Source organism: Nycticebus coucang, chromosome 4 (genome assembly GCF_027406575.1).
Source record: "Nycticebus coucang isolate mNycCou1 chromosome 4, mNycCou1.pri, whole genome shotgun sequence".
Taxonomy (NCBI): Eukaryota; Metazoa; Chordata; class Mammalia; order Primates; family Lorisidae; genus Nycticebus; species Nycticebus coucang.
The window spans coordinates 53,983,080-53,998,300 of NC_069783.1; the positions used below are offsets into that span (position 1 = coordinate 53,983,080).

Consider the following 15,221-nt stretch of genomic DNA (forward strand, 5'->3'; position numbering starts at 1 on the left):
ATAAAGGCTTTTCGCCTATACTCCTGGGCTCAAGCAATCCTCCTGCTTCAGCTTCCTGAGTATTGTGACTACAGTGTGCACCACCACAATAAGCTAATTTTTTAATGATTTTGTAGATAAAAGTCCTTGCTTGTTGTCCAGGCTGGTGTCAAACTCCTGGCCTCAAGTGATCCTCCCACCTTAGCCTCCAAAAGTGCTGGGATTACAAGCATGAGCCACCATGCCCAGCCTAAAAATATATTTAAAGAGTAGGTATGAGGCTGGGTGCGGTGGCTCATGCTTGTAATCCTAGTACTCTGGGAGGCCAAGGTAGTTGGCCTGCTTGAGCTCAGGAGTTTGAGACCAGCCTGAGCAAGAGTAAGACTCTGACTCTACTAAAACACAAAAACAAAAAAACCCAAGTGGTGGTGTCTGTGGCTCAAAGTGGAAGGGCACCAGCCCCATATGCTGGAGGTGGCGGGTTCAAACCCAGCCCCAGCCAAAAACTACAAAAAAAAAAAAAAAAAAAGAAATACTAGTAAGATGTGGTGCACACCTGTAGTCCCATCTACTGGGGAGGCTGAGGCAAGAGGATCATCTGAGCCCAAAAGACTGAGGTTGCTGTGAGCTATGATGATGCTGCAGCACTTTATCCAAGGCAACACTCTGTCTCCAAAAAAAAAAAAGAGTAGGTATGAAAGAAAGGCATCCTAAGGTAAGCAGAACATTATACTAAAAGAACATTATATTTGGTGGCCTCTAGGAGGCTGAGGTGGGAGGATGGCTTGAGGTCAGGAGTTCCAGACAAGACAGAGCAAGAATGAGACTCCATCTCTACCAAAAACAGAAAAATTTGATGGGTATAGTGGCACCTTTAGTCCCAGCTACTTATGAGGCTAAGGCAGGAGGATAGCTTGAGCCCAAGACTTTGAGGTTACTATGAGCTATGATGATACCACTGTACTCTACCCGGGGTAACAAAGCAAGATACTGCCTCAAAAAAAAAAAAAGAAAAAAGAAAATGACAATCATATGTTCCTATGATCACTATATGTATATAAAAACAGTATTACACATATTAAAAGTTGTAGTTATAACTGCAACTGTTTCTTTGCTGACCTACAGATATTGTCAAAATAAGCGAAAAAAGGCATTCAAAAACTATGACAAAACAAAAGGAAAGTAAATGAGTATAAATATAGCTTCTAGGTCCAAAAAACATTCTTTGGACTTGCTCTAACAGTATACAAAATTTCTGAGAAAGAAAGATTAATCCAGATAAGAAAATCTTTCCCATTTTTACTGAAAATAAAATCTTGGAGAACTACACTTGGCAGAGTCAAGAAACTAGGGCTTGCAACTTGAAGTAAAAAAACTGGAATGACTTACTATCTTTTTAAAGTGCCAGTCCAGTTTTTACTCTTCTATGCAGATAAAATCTCACTGCGGATAAAATTCTAGGTCTTCCATGTTCCCATATTTTTCCTTATAAAATTATCTGGCTCACCCGTGTTTTTTTCCATTGCCTGGGCCAGCTCTTCAACAGTCATTCCAATCCATACTTCCACCTCCTTTTTAGATTTTGTTGAAGATAACTGAGATTTCCATGGTCTTTTTTCCTATTAAAAGGTCAAAACATATAAACAAGAAGAAAAACATTAAGTGACAATTTAGGTTTATTTCAGAATACCTACCATAATCACAGCTATAAACATTTGCATAAATAGTCAAACCTTAGATTAAAATAAGAGATCCTGCATCCCTAATTCACTGTTATTCATTGATGTCCAAATTCTCAAATCTATCAGCATTACCACACAACTAACCATAACTTCCCTTCCAATAGATGCAAACATCTATTGTCTGGAGTATATATGGCATTAAGTAATAGTAAATATTCTATAAATCATAAATGGATTTCTATTCATGGTTCCTGGCACTTTCATCTCACACCAAATAATACAATAACTGATAGAAATCTTTAAGTACCTTCTTTGTTCCTAGAAGCCTATATTGAAATAAAGTAGCCCCGATGAGCACGTCTATCTGCAAGGGTCGGGCACACAGTGGAGCTGTCCACATTGGGCAAGCAGGCGAAAATCCATGCCTCCACTGTGCTAATGTTCTTCTCTGACCCAGGCTGTGCAGCTCCCTACCAATAGTGTGAAATCGTAGCAAGTTCTCCAACTTTAGTAGCTTCTGGTTCATGTTTCTCCTAGAAAAAAAGGTTTTAAAATATTTCAGTTAATATGTAAATCAACTTAGCAAATATCAATTGGATGTTTACCACATACAAAGCACTGTGCTGGGCGGTGCCTGTGGCTCAAGGAGTAGGGCGCCGGTCCCATATGCCAGAGGTGGCGGGTTCAAACCTAGCCCCGGCCAAAATCCAAAAAAAAAAAGCACTGTGCTAGGAACCAGAGTTACAACAATGAAAAACCTAAAACAACAACAACAACAACAACAAAAAGATGAAAAACCTGTCCCTACCCTGAAAGAGCTCACAGTATAGTCAGAGAGATGGAATTCCATGCCAAATACTCTCTAGATAAGTGTTTTTCAATCTTTTTTTATCTCAGAGCACACCTGAACCTATGGTTAAACTTCTGTGCATACTTAAATTACGTTGATACAAAAAAAGAATAAAAAATATATACTTACTGTGCTTTGAACTTCTTTCAAAAATAATTTAATTCATAATTTTTAAAAATTTTTCTGGCACACTGGTTAAAATCACTGTCATACATAATAGCTATTATTATTGTTAATGTTACTACATTAGAAATGAAATATATAGCCGGGCGTTGTGGCGGGCGCCTGTAGTCCCAGCTACTCGGGAGGCTGAGGCAAGAGAATTGCTTAAGCCCAGGAGTTGGAGGTTGCTGTGAGCTGTGTGAGGCCACAGCACTCTACTGAGGGCCATAAAGTGAGACTCTGTTTCTACAAAAAAAAAAAAAAAAAAGAAATGAAATATAATAACAAACATTATAAAATGCTCTTTTTCACTCTTCAAGCATCAACTAACCAAATCACAGCTAGTGATTTTTTTTGTTTTAGTTCAGTCTCACTGGGGTTGAGAGGCATGGCGTCATCATAGCTTACAGCAACCTCAAACTCTTGAGTTCAAGTGATCCTCATGCCTCAGTCTCCTGAGTAGCTGGGGTGCCAACCACAATAAAAATATGGCCTTTTAGATTCTTCAACATAAATTGCTTTTACTCAATACTTGGAATTAACTTTTTTTTATTTTTTATTTTATTGTTTTTGTCTCACTATGTTGCCCTCGGTAGAGTGCAATGGCATCACAGCTCACAGCAACTTCAAACTCTTCGGCTTAAGAGATTCGCTTGTCTCAGCCTCCCAAATAGCTGGGACTATAGGCACCCACTATAACACCCAGCTATTTTTTTATTGCAGTTGTCATTGTTGTTTAGTTGGCCTGGGCCAGGTTCAAACCCACCAGCCTTGGTGTATGTGGCTGGCGCCATAATTACTGTGCTACGAGCGCCGACCCTGAAAATAACTTTAGTTGACAAGTTAATATGTGTCTTTTCAACCCTTTTCTTTGTGCTTATATCTATTTTACTGAGAAAGATAAAGCCATATTGTATTTTGTTCTAGAAACTTTTCCACTAAAGAATATTAGTACTGTTTTTTTTTCTATTGTTAAATCATAGCTGTGTACATTAGTGCAATCGCCTGCACCCATTCTAAGATGCACCATAGATGTGGCCCCACCCATTACCCTCCCACCAAAACCTCCCCCCTCCCTTCCCCTTCCTTGGCCCTTTCCCCATAGTCTTGTGCTATAGTTGGGTTATAGTCTTCATGTGAAAGCTATAATTTAGCTTCATAGTAGGGCTGAGTACACTGGATACTTTTTCTTCCATTCCTGAGATACTTTGCTAAGAAGAATATGTTCCAGCTCCATCCATGTAAACATGAAAGAGGTAAAGTCTCCATCTTTCTTTAAGGCTGCATAGTATTCCATGGTATACATGTACCACAATTTGCTAGTCTATTTGTGGGTCGATGGGCACTTGGGCTTCTTCCATGACTTAGCAATTATGAATTGGGCTGCAATAAACATTCTGGTACAGATGTCTTTGTTATATTGTGACTTTTGGTCTTCTGGGTATAAACCTAGTAAAGGAATTATAGGATCGAATGGCAGGTCTATTTTTAGGTCTCCAAGTATTCTCCAAACATCCTTCCTGAAATGAGTACTGTTTTATATAATTAAATATTACAGTTGGCCCTCCATATCTGTGGGTTCTTCATCCATGGATTCAAACAAGTATGGAAGGAAAATTTTAAAAAACAAAAACTGGGTGGTTGCATCTATACTGAACATGTAGACTTTTTTTTCTTGTCATTAAATAATACATTGTAATAATGTAATATGTATAATTAGTGTATTATTATATGTAAATAATACATTGTATTAGGTATTACAAGTATATCTAGAGATGATTTTAAGTATACAGGGCATATGTAGATTATATGCAAATACTATACCATTTGATAGAGAACACTTGACCATCTGTTGTTTTAGTAAAGTGAAAGGTCCTGGAACCAATCTGTATGGATACAATGGAGATTCTTCAACATTACAAATAAGAAGAATAAAATTCATGAAATATTTCAATATGTTTACCCTAACCATATAAAGCTTCCTTGAACAAAATCCTAAACTTTTACAAAGGCTTAAAAAATTTTTAATCATTTGTCTCATAATATGGTATTTCTACAATATCCTTATATTTTATATACATAAATTTATATATTATATACCATTTATATATAAATATACATGTATTTACATTTTCTGCTAAATATTCCTTAAAAATATTCTCAAATGACAGTAGTTATTTGATGTCACCGAAGAATTGCGGCTCTAGGCAAGTGAGCTTTGCTAGATAGCTGGACATTAAATTAGAAATTAATATATTTTAGGCTTGGCGCCTGTAGCTCAGCGGCTATGGCACTAGTCACATACACCGGAGCTGGCAAGTTTGAATCCAGCCCAGGCCTGCCAAACAACAACTACAACCAAAAAATAGCAGGGTGTTATGGCAGGTGCCTATAGTCCCAGCTACTTGGGAGGCTGAGGCAAGAGAATCACTTAAAGCCCAAGAGTTTGAAGTTGCTGTGAGCTATGAGGCCACAGCACTCGACCAAGGGTGACAAAGTGAGACTCTGTCTAAAAAATAAATTATATTTCTTTTTTTTTTTTTTGAGACAGAGCCTCAAGTTATGAATATTTTTTTAAAGAAAAGAAACAATAACTGAAACAGGCACAGTACAATGAAAATAGTACCTGACTCAGCAACAAAAGAACCCTGATTGGACACCCTCTCTGACATACGCCAGCAAGTGTTATCTTGATTAAACTACTTGTTTCCTATGGGTCTCATTTTCCTGATCTCAATAAAAAGAAATTGAAAATGTCTGAATATCTGTCCTTTGTACTACAAGGCTATGAGGAAAAAGTGGGATGAGGTATATACTTTACCATTAGCTATTTTAAAACCATACCACATGCCGTTTAGTGATGGCTTATGTACTTGGAGAATTCACTGCTTATAAGTTGAAAATATTTACAAGTCACTATTTTGTTTATTACTGGATAATTCCAAGGTTTTTTTGTGTGTGTTTAACATACCACACATTTTGCCATAAAAGATTTATTCAATTAAAAATCAAAAGAAGGCTAGGTATAGCAGCTCAGGGTTGTAATCCTAGCACTTTGGGAGGCGGAGGCAGGTGGGCTACTTGAGCTCAGGAGGAGTTTCAGACCAGCCTGAACAAGAATAAGACCCTCTCTCCACTGAAAAAAAAAATATATATGTATATATTTTGATATATATTTATATATATTAAAATACATATATATATATGGAAAAATTAGCAAGCTGTTGGGCCAGGCACCTGTAGTCCCAGTTACACAGGACGCTGGGGCAAGAGGAACTCTTGAGACCAAGAGTTTGAGGACGCTGTAAGCTAAGGCCAGGTCATGAGTCTAATCCTAGCACTTTGAGAGGCCAAGGTGGGGTCATCATTTGAGCCCAGGGGTTCCAAACCAACCTGGGCAACATAGGGAGCCCTCCTCTCTACAACAAATAAGTAGGCAGGCACTTTGGCATGAACCTGTAGTCCAGATGGGGCAGAAGCATCCCTTGAGCCCTGGAGTTTGCAGCTGCAATGAGGTCTAATTGCTGCCACTGTACTCCAGCCCAGGTGACAAAGCCAGATCCTGTCTAAAAAAAAAAAAAAAATTCAAGGCTGGGCACAGTGGCTAATGCCTGTAACCCTAGCACTCTGGGAGCTGAGGCAGGTGGATTGCCTGAGCTCACAGGTTGGATACCAGCCTAGGCAAGGGCGAAACCTTGTCTCTAAAAATAGCCAGGTGTTGTGGGTGGGTGCCTGTAGTCCCAGCTACTCAGGAAGCTGAGGCAAGAGGATCACTTGAGCCCAAGAGTTTGAAGTTGCTGTGAGCTATGACAGAGTGCCACAGCACTCTGTGAGCTATGACAGAGTGCCACAGCACTCTACTAAGGGTGACAAAGTGAGACTCTCTCAAGAAAAGAAAAAATAGGCCAAGCCTGAGGGCTCTCCACGCCTATAATCCTAGCACTCTGGGAGGCCAAGGCCCAAAGATCCTGTGAGCTCAGGAGTTGAAAACCAGCCTGAGCAAGACCCAGACACCACTTCCACTAAAAACAGAAAAATTAGCTGGGCATAGTCATGGACACCTGTAGTCCCAGCTACTGGGGAAGCTGAGGCAGGAGGATCACTTAAGCTCAAGAGTTTGAGGTTGCTGTGAGCTATGATGACACCACAACAATCTACAACACAACAAACGAGCCAGGGAGATAGAGTGAACTGTGTCTCAAAAAAAAAAAAAAAATTCATTGAACAGTAACCAAGCATTTACATTTGTTAAACACTTCAAGAACATCTCGTATAAAAAAAAAATCTTACTTAGATCTGTGCCCCTGTACTATGGAATTAAGAGTGCTCAGGAAGCACAAGATTCATCAGGAAATTATTTTTAAATGAATTTGAAACAAGATTAGACAAGGACACAGATGAATGGAGAGGAAGAAAGGATCCAACAGATTAACCAAAGCACAGATAGATATGTAACTGAGGCAGAAACACAAAACTTCAGGCACACTGGGGGCAATAATTCAAATGTCAAAACTGGAAGGTACCTTAGTTGTTACTTATTCCAAGCCTCTCTATTTTACAAAAATGATATCTGGAATCCAGAGGGCTTATAAAGAATTTTCCAATGTCGCTAGTTAATAGCAATCAGGCTAGAACCTAGGCTTCCTGGCTCCCAGTTCAGCGTTGTCTTATCAAGAAATCGGGGAGGTTGGGGGGGCGAGGGGAAGGATTTTGTAAATCTCGTAGTTGCGTTAGTGTTAACGTCCGGTTTGTTAAGAGTTGGAAGCTTTGGAATTTATCTGAAAGGTAAAAATAAGTCATTGTAGAAAAATTAAATGGATCTGGGTTGGCTTCGCCTTAAACCTAAGTCCTGAGAGCCGTGGGCTCTGGGGAGGCTGGAGCGCGGGGACCCGCGCACGAGAGCCAGGCGCTTCTGGAGGACAATGCACATGCTTTCGCGAATGCCCAACGCTGGGACTAAATGCACCTTGGAAGAGCTACCGAATACGCAAGGTTTAAGAAGTCGCGTCACCTGTAACACTGACACCTTGGACCAAACAACACACGCCACCCGGACAATCCTGGCTAAGGGACCCCACTCACTTCGCTCATACATAAGTCCACCGGCGCTTCTCAGCCCGGCTTGAGAACACCTTCCAGACCCGGAAATCAGTCTGCCGTTCAGTCCGTCCCCTAAGTGTCCCCCCATGGGCTTCCGGTCCCACCGGAAGAGGTTCTTCCCGAACTCAGCCTGGCTGAAGTTGCAGCCAATGATGGGGTTCTCTTGAGGTGTACACCCTGCGGCACCCGCTCGGGGATAGGTGCAGCTTCGCCCCGCGGCCTCCTCCCTACTTCGCAGCGCGTGGTTAATCGCCTCTGCGAGTCCCTTTTGTTTCTAGGAGGCAAATTACTTCTCTGGGGGCGATGAGCGGTGGCTCAGGCTTGTACTCCTAGCACTCTGGGAGGCCTAGGCAGGTGGATTGCTTGAGCTCAGGAGTTCAGGACCAGCCTAAGCAAGAATGAGACCTTGTCTCTACTAAAAACAGAAAAACCAGATAAACATTATGGTGGATCCCTGTATTCCCAGCTACTTGGGAGGCTGAGGTAAGAGAATCTCTTGAGCCCAGTAGTTTGAGGTTGCTGTGAGCTATGATGCTACATCACTCTAACCAAGGTGACAGAGACTCTGTCTCCTAAGTAAATAGATTAATTTATTAAGTTACAGTGGCAAACAACAAACTGGACTGATAACTCACTGATAGGCAGGTATACGCATTTTCTGTCAAAGGAAAACATTTTTGTCCCAAATAGGCAAACATCTATTCAGCATCTTTGCTACGTGTGGAATAGCGCTATTAGTGGCTGTTTAAAGTTAGAACTTGCTTGAGGCTTCAGTGAGCTATGATCCTACTACTGAGTCCAACCTGGGTTGCAGAATGAGACCTTGTCTCTAAAAAAATAATAATAAAATAAGAACTCATTCTTTGGTTTTCTTTATCTGACCTCTGTTTGTCACAGTGTTATGCTTTCATGTTAACAGGTCTATTCAGATGCGATCTTAACTTTGCCAACAGTCACAGATATGTCTTTTCACTGCTTCCCCCCCCCCATACACAGACAGTGAACATGGTGTTTTGGACCACACTGTCCTTATTAGATCTCATCCATCAAGACTTGTATATACCTAACTAACTGCTTTAAAGGAAAAAAAAAAAAAACAACAGCTGCTTACACGAGTTTCAGGTTCTCAACTAAATAACTCCTTCATTTTCATACCTTCTCTGAACTAACACACTTGGTAGGTGGGGAGGGGTGAGTGATTCAGATTCCTGATTTGTTCACTTGCCAGCTCCAGAAATATTGGTCTAGATAGGTGTGGTGGCTCAGTGCATTCCAAGCACTTTGGGAGGCTGCGGTAGGAGGATCACTTGAGGCCAGGAGTTTAAGGCCAGCCTAAGCAATACAGCAGGACCCCATTTCTAAAAATAAAAAATTAGCCAGATATTGTGGTATGTGCCTGTGGAGGTCAAGGTAGCAGGATCACTTGAGTCCAGGCATTTAAGGTTGCAGTGAGCTATAAATATGATCTCACCACTATACTACAGCCTGGGTGACAGAGCAAGACCCTGTCTCTAAAAAAGAAAAATAAGGGCGGCGCCTGTGGCTCAATCGGTAAGGCGCCGGCCCCATATACCGAGGGTGGCGGGTTCAAACCCGGCCCCGGCTGAACTGCATACCAAAAAATAGCTGGGGGTTGTGGTGGGTGCCTGTAGTCCCAGCTACTCGGGAGGCTGAGGCAAGAGAATCGCTTCAGCCCAGGAGCTGGAGGTTGCTGTGAGCTGTGTGATGCTATGACACTCTACCGAGGGCGATAAGAGACTCTGTCTCTACAAAAAAAAAAAAAAAGAAGAAGACTCTGTCTCTACAAAAAAAAAAAAAAAAGAAAAAGAAAGTTTGGGGTAATGTTCTTAACACTCTCCCTAGATCTAGGTGGCCTTTCTCTAGTGCTATTTTTTGATGTCCGAACCCTTTCACAGTAATATAGAACCCCCCAAATTTTCTTAAAATTAAAAAAATTTTCTTGTAGTATCACTTAAAAAGTAATTTTATACTAGGAATGCTTTAAAACAATATAAATAATGATTTTTAGTTCCATTTAATTAAGTATAGAATATTAATATATAAAGATTTGGAAAATAGAACATTCACTTAAATTGATGAAATCTTCCTGGAAGGCAATCCAACAATATATTTATAAACTGTGGGCCAGGCACGGTGGCTCATGCCTATAATCCTACCACTCTGGGAGGCTGAGGCGGGAGAATAGCTTGAGCTCACAAGTTGGAGACCAGCCTGAGCAAAAGTGAGACACCCCCATCTTCCGTCTCTACTAAAAAATAGAAAAACTGAGGCAAGAGGATTGCTTGAGCCCAAGAGTTGGAGGTTGCTGTGAGCTATAATGCCACAGTACTCTACCCTGGACAACAGTTTGAGACTGTTTAAAAAAAAAAAAAAAGTATAAACTGTGTAACTTTGAAGATTCTTGGGATTCATTTTAAGGAATAAATACTTTTGGAAATATATATACATCTAGCAATGTAGACATTGATCATAGCCTTCTTTCAAATATTTTGGAAATTTAAGAAATGACTTACATTTATGTCATTGGACATTTCCAAATTTGGTGTTAGGTCCATAAATGTAATACTATTTATATAGCCATTATACTAATGTAGGTCCATTGACATGGAAAGATGCTTATTAGGTGAATAAAGAAAAGCATATCTAAAAAAAAACTGAAAAGCAGATCTTAAAATGTAATGTTATATAATTCTGTCTTGATCAAATAAATTAGAAATAAACATATACAATATATCCACTATATATGCAATTTGTATATGCCTTTGATTTTAATTTTTTTATTTATTTTTATTTATTTATTTTTTGAGACAGGGTCTATATCGCCCTCGGTAGAGTGCTTTGCCATCACAGCTCACAGCAACCTCAAACTCTTGGGCTGAAGCGATTCTCTTGCCTCAGAGAATCAAGTAGCTGGGACTACAGGCGCCCGCCACAATGCCCAGCTATTTTTGTTGTTGTTGCAACCCAGGCAGGTGCAAACCTGCCAGCCTCAGTGTATGTGACCCGCACCCTACCTTCTGAGCTACGGGCACCACCCAATTTTAATTTTTTTGTATGTTTTATGTGTGCCTTGATTATTTTTACAATCAACATGTATGTTTTTAACTTTTATCTTTATTTTTAACATGATTTTAAAACATTAAAAAATTAATATATGTCACTTCCCCTGTGGCCCTTCTCCAGCTTTCTCGTATGTCTTCTCAGGTACGGACACAGAACTATAGGCAGTATTCGGAAGTGGCTGTTTTCGGTTTCCGTTACAGTACCCTTTATAATGATCCCAAATTTTTGTGGGTCTTTGTGACTGAACGAGCAATTTGAGTCAGATTGCTTCCTTTCTGGATTTGGGTAATAGCCAATCAACTCAAGTGAGAAGTGCTTCTTTCCAGGATAGCAGAAAACTAAAGAAAAGTTGAGTTGTGATTGGCACAGCTAATTACTCCTGGAACAACAAAAACTGCCAGAAGGCTCGGCGTGAATAGGGCGCTGGCCACACGCACAGGAGCATTTCTCGGGTTCGAAACTGGCCGGAGCCTGCTAAACAACAATGACAACTAAAAAACATCCGGGCGTCGTGGCAGGCGCCTGTAGTCCCAGCTACTCGGGAAGGTCTGGTAAGAGGATCACCTCAGCCCAGGAGTTGGAGGTTGCTGTGAGCTGTGATGTCACAGCGCTCTACTGAGGGCTACATAGTGAGACTCTGCCTCAAAATAGAAAAGGGAAGAAAGGAAAGGAAGGAATGGAAAGAAAGGAAGAAGAGAGGGGAAGGAAGGGAGGGAGAGAGAGAGAAAGAAAAGAAAAACTGTCAGAAAAGGTAAAATGTGAAATCATAATTTGCAAATTAAAGTTGAAAAGCTTCAGAACGATAGGGATCTTGGCGCCCACTACACTGAGAGGATATGTTGCTGCCGTGGGTTTCATTGTTTACACAGAAGATACGTTGACGTAAAAAACTTAAAAGCGGGGCCAGTCGGGCGCCTGGCGCTAGCGGGGCGCCACCGAGGGCCCACGCAGGTCTCCCCAAGCCCGCCCCTCCCGCGGATGACGCCATCGGCGCGCCCCGCCTCCGGCAGGCGGCGCTGCGCGGGCCGTGCGCTGAGCTTCCGGCGCCGCCGAGCACAGCGCAGGCGCTTCCCCCCCGGGCGTGGGCTTCGCGGCCGCGCCCACTCTCATGCTGCCTGCCACGACCGCGGCGGCAGCATGGCGGCCACGGAGTTGCGGACGGCGCTGGAGCAGCGGCTTAGCGCTCTGGCCATCCGCACCGAGGTGGTGGAGCACCCCGAGGTGAGGTTCCCGCCCTAAGCCGCCGGACAGCCCTGGTCTGAGGGCAGCCCCAGGCTCGGCAGCTAAAAACAGGTGCCGGGTAGAAACGAAGCTACAGGAGCATTTCTCGGGTCTCAAGCGTGTGAAAGAGGCTCGACAGAGACAGCCCAGGCCTCTCATCTTGGGTCTGTGAGGTTATTGCAAGAAAACTTTTCCTCTAGGGAGTGATTTGATTACATCCATGTTAAGAACTAGTGCAGCATATGGAGAACAGCATCTTAAACTAGTCTGGGGTGTTGGTCAGCTTGTCGACCTTATGCGTACGTAAAATGAGTTACCAAGCTGTAAGCCGTCTGTTCACTGGCTGCTATGTCATCAGGCACCTCACATTAGCAGGATACCAAGGTTCAAGTTTTTAGTTTGATTAGGAGTCAAAACTAACCTTTGCAGCATTGCAGGAATCACCACCAACCCCAAAAGCGGTTACTTAAGTGTTTATCCCCCTATTTTCATAAATTTAACGTGTTTTAGCGTATTGTTATGTAAAATTTATTTGTAAATATTTCACAGAACCAATGTATCATTGGAGTGGTGTTGGGGCACAAGTTTACCTAAGGCTTTTGTGACAGTTGGTAATGGCTGTATTATAGTGATCTTCAGAGTAGAGGAAGATGTTAAAAGTATTCTTCATTTTACAAATATAACATCAAAAATTTTCTTCTTGCCTTCCTTACCCCCATGTTGTCATATACTCTCTCTTTTCTCTACCTGTGTATATTGCCAGCTGTCCTGATATTCTGTATCTATTAGTCCTGCTTCCTCACAGTCCCCAAGGTTACATATTTGTAGAGTGATGGTTGTCACATGGTTTAGATGTAATCGAATACTAAGGAGTAGGGGTCAAGGGCTGCTGTAAATATCAATATCCAAAGGTTAAGGTTAAAAATAAAAGAAAGCGGGCGGCACCTGTGGCTCAGTCGGTAGGGCGCCGGCCCCATATACCGAGGGTCGTGGGTTCAAACCCAGCCCCAGCTGAACTGCAATCAAAAAATAGCTGGGCGTTGTGGCGGGCGCCTGTAGTCCCAGCTACTCGGGAGGCTGAGGCAAGAGAATTGCTTAAGCCCAGGAGTTGGAGGTTGCTGTGAGCTGTGTGATGCCACGGCACTCTACCCAGGGCCATAAAGTGAGACTCTGTCTCTACAAAAAAAAAAAAAAATAAATAAAAGAAAGCTCTGCCATCCCTTTGGAATAGAAAACTGGCCTAACGGAAACTGCCTGAGGTCCTTAAATGAGGAACTGAGATAGCAAGGTATTATATTTGGGCCAGGCAGGGTGGCTCATACTTGTAATCCTTTGGGAGGTCAAGGCAGGAGGATTGCCTAAAGCCGGGAGTTCAAGACCAGCCTAAACAATACACCAAGACCCAGTACCTACAAAAAATAATTTTAAAAAATTAGCTGGGTGTGGTGGCACAAACCTGTCCTAGCCAATTGGGAGACTGAGGCAGGAGAATGAATGGCTTGAGCCCAGGAGTTGGAGGTTACATGAGTTATTATTGAGCCACTTTACACTCCAGCCTGGGTGATACAGCAAGATGGTCTCAATTAAAAAAAAAAAAAAAAAAAACCAGGTGGGTGCAGTGGGTTGTATCTGTAATCCCATCACTCTGGGAGGCTGAGACAGGTGTTGTTGCTTAAGCTCACATGTCCTAGACCAGCCTGAGCTAGAGTGAGCCTCTCGCCTCCCACTAAAAAATAGAAATACTAGACAGATATTGAGGAGGGCGCCTGTAGTCCCAGCTACTTGGGAAGCTGAGGCAAGAGGATTGCTTGAGCCCAAGAGTTTGAGGTTTCTGTGAGCTTTGATGCCACAACATTCTACTGGGGGCAAGAAAGTGAGACTCTGGCTGAAAAAAAAAAAACCCAAATTAAAAATAATTATTTGGGGCGGTGCCTGTGGCTCAATGAGTAGGACACTGGACCCATATGCCGAGGGTGGCAGGTTCACACCCGGCCCCGGCCAAACTGCAACAAAAAAAATGGCCAGGTGTTGTGGCTGGCACCTGTGGTCCCAGCTACTGGGGAGGCTGAGGCAAAAGAATCGCCTAAGCCCAAGAGTTGGAGGTTGCTGTGAGCTGTGATGCCAGGGCACTATACTGAGGGCAACAAAGTGAGACTCTGTCTTTAAAAAAAACAAACAAACAAAAAAAAATTATTTGGTAATGGATTGGAAATAGGTTTCTACCAGTAAAATTTAGGGCACTGAGTACTACACCTAAACCTTTTTAACCCAGCAGGCAAATACATGTAAGTGTGCATGTATATACAGGCATGTTTGTTTTTAAACTTCTCATTATGTGATATTTTATAGGTATTTACAGTTGAAGAAATGATGCCACATGTCCAGCATTTGAAAGGAGCACATAGTAAGAACTTATTTCTTAAAGATAAAAAGAAAAAAAGCTATTGGCTGGTGACAGTTCTTCATGACAGACAAATTAATCTAAATGAGCTTGCCAAGCAGTTAGGTGTTGGGAGTGGAAATCTTCGGTTTGCTGATGAAACATCCATGCTAGAAAAACTGAAAGTTGGTCAAGGCTGTGTCACACCCTTGGCACTCTTCTGTGATGATGGAAATGTGAAATTTGTTCTGGATTCGGCTTTTCTGGAAGGTGGACATGAAAAGGTATACTTTCATCCAATGACCAATGCTGCAACCATGGGATTGAGCCCTGAAGACTTTCTCACATTTGTGAAGAAGACAGGACATGATCCCATAATACTAAATTTTGATAAAAACAATTAATTGGGCAAATGTTTATAATAAATTTATTTTTGAAAACTGTTTTTTCTTACTTGTAATTTATAAAAGGCATTGAAAGTGTTAATATTTAGTTATGTTCGGTTTGGTGACTATCTTAATCACTTTAGGAGGAATACGGTATTTCATCTTAAAATGGTTCTTTTTGAGAGTCTTGCTCTGTCACCCTGGGTAGAGTACAATGGTGTTATCATAGCTCAGTGCAGTCACACTGGTGTCCTGGGCTCAAGTGATCCTCTTGCCTCAACCTCCTAAATAGGTGGAACTGCAGGCGCGTGCTATGGGACAAGGCTAATTCTTCTACTTTTCGTAGTGACTAGGTCTCCCTCTTGCTCAGGCTGGTT

The 15,221-nt window shown here is 41.9% G+C and overlaps 2 protein-coding genes across 5 annotated transcripts in view; one reads left to right on the forward strand and one right to left on the reverse strand.

The window, feature by feature from the left end:
• Positions 1-7,837, reverse strand: part of MTIF2 (mitochondrial translational initiation factor 2) — a 29,926-nt gene extending 22,089 nt beyond the window's left edge. The window contains exons 1-3 of one of the 4 annotated variants that reach the window (XM_053589906.1): positions 7,756-7,837; positions 1,969-2,194; positions 1,487-1,598 (exon numbers count right to left, since the gene is read on the reverse strand). In XM_053589906.1, the coding sequence (XP_053445881.1) occupies positions 1,487-1,598; positions 1,969-2,187 (331 nt within the window). In that variant the 5' untranslated portion in view covers positions 2,188-2,194; positions 7,756-7,837. Of the gene's footprint in view, positions 1-1,486; positions 1,599-1,968; positions 2,195-4,497; positions 4,560-6,129; positions 6,240-7,755 lie in introns of those variants that run through there. The other 3 variants (XM_053589904.1, XM_053589905.1, XM_053589907.1) reach the window with 3 other exon arrangements.
• A 4,077-nt stretch (positions 7,838-11,914) lies between these two features.
• Positions 11,915-14,903, forward strand: LOC128583775 (prolyl-tRNA synthetase associated domain-containing protein 1). The gene is made up of 2 exons (XM_053588333.1): positions 11,915-12,078; positions 14,428-14,903. Exons 1-2 carry the CDS (start codon positions 11,995-11,997, stop codon positions 14,860-14,862), a joined length of 519 nt encoding a protein of 172 aa, XP_053444308.1. The 5' UTR covers positions 11,915-11,994; the 3' UTR covers positions 14,863-14,903.
• The last annotated feature ends 318 nt before the right edge of the window (positions 14,904-15,221 follow it).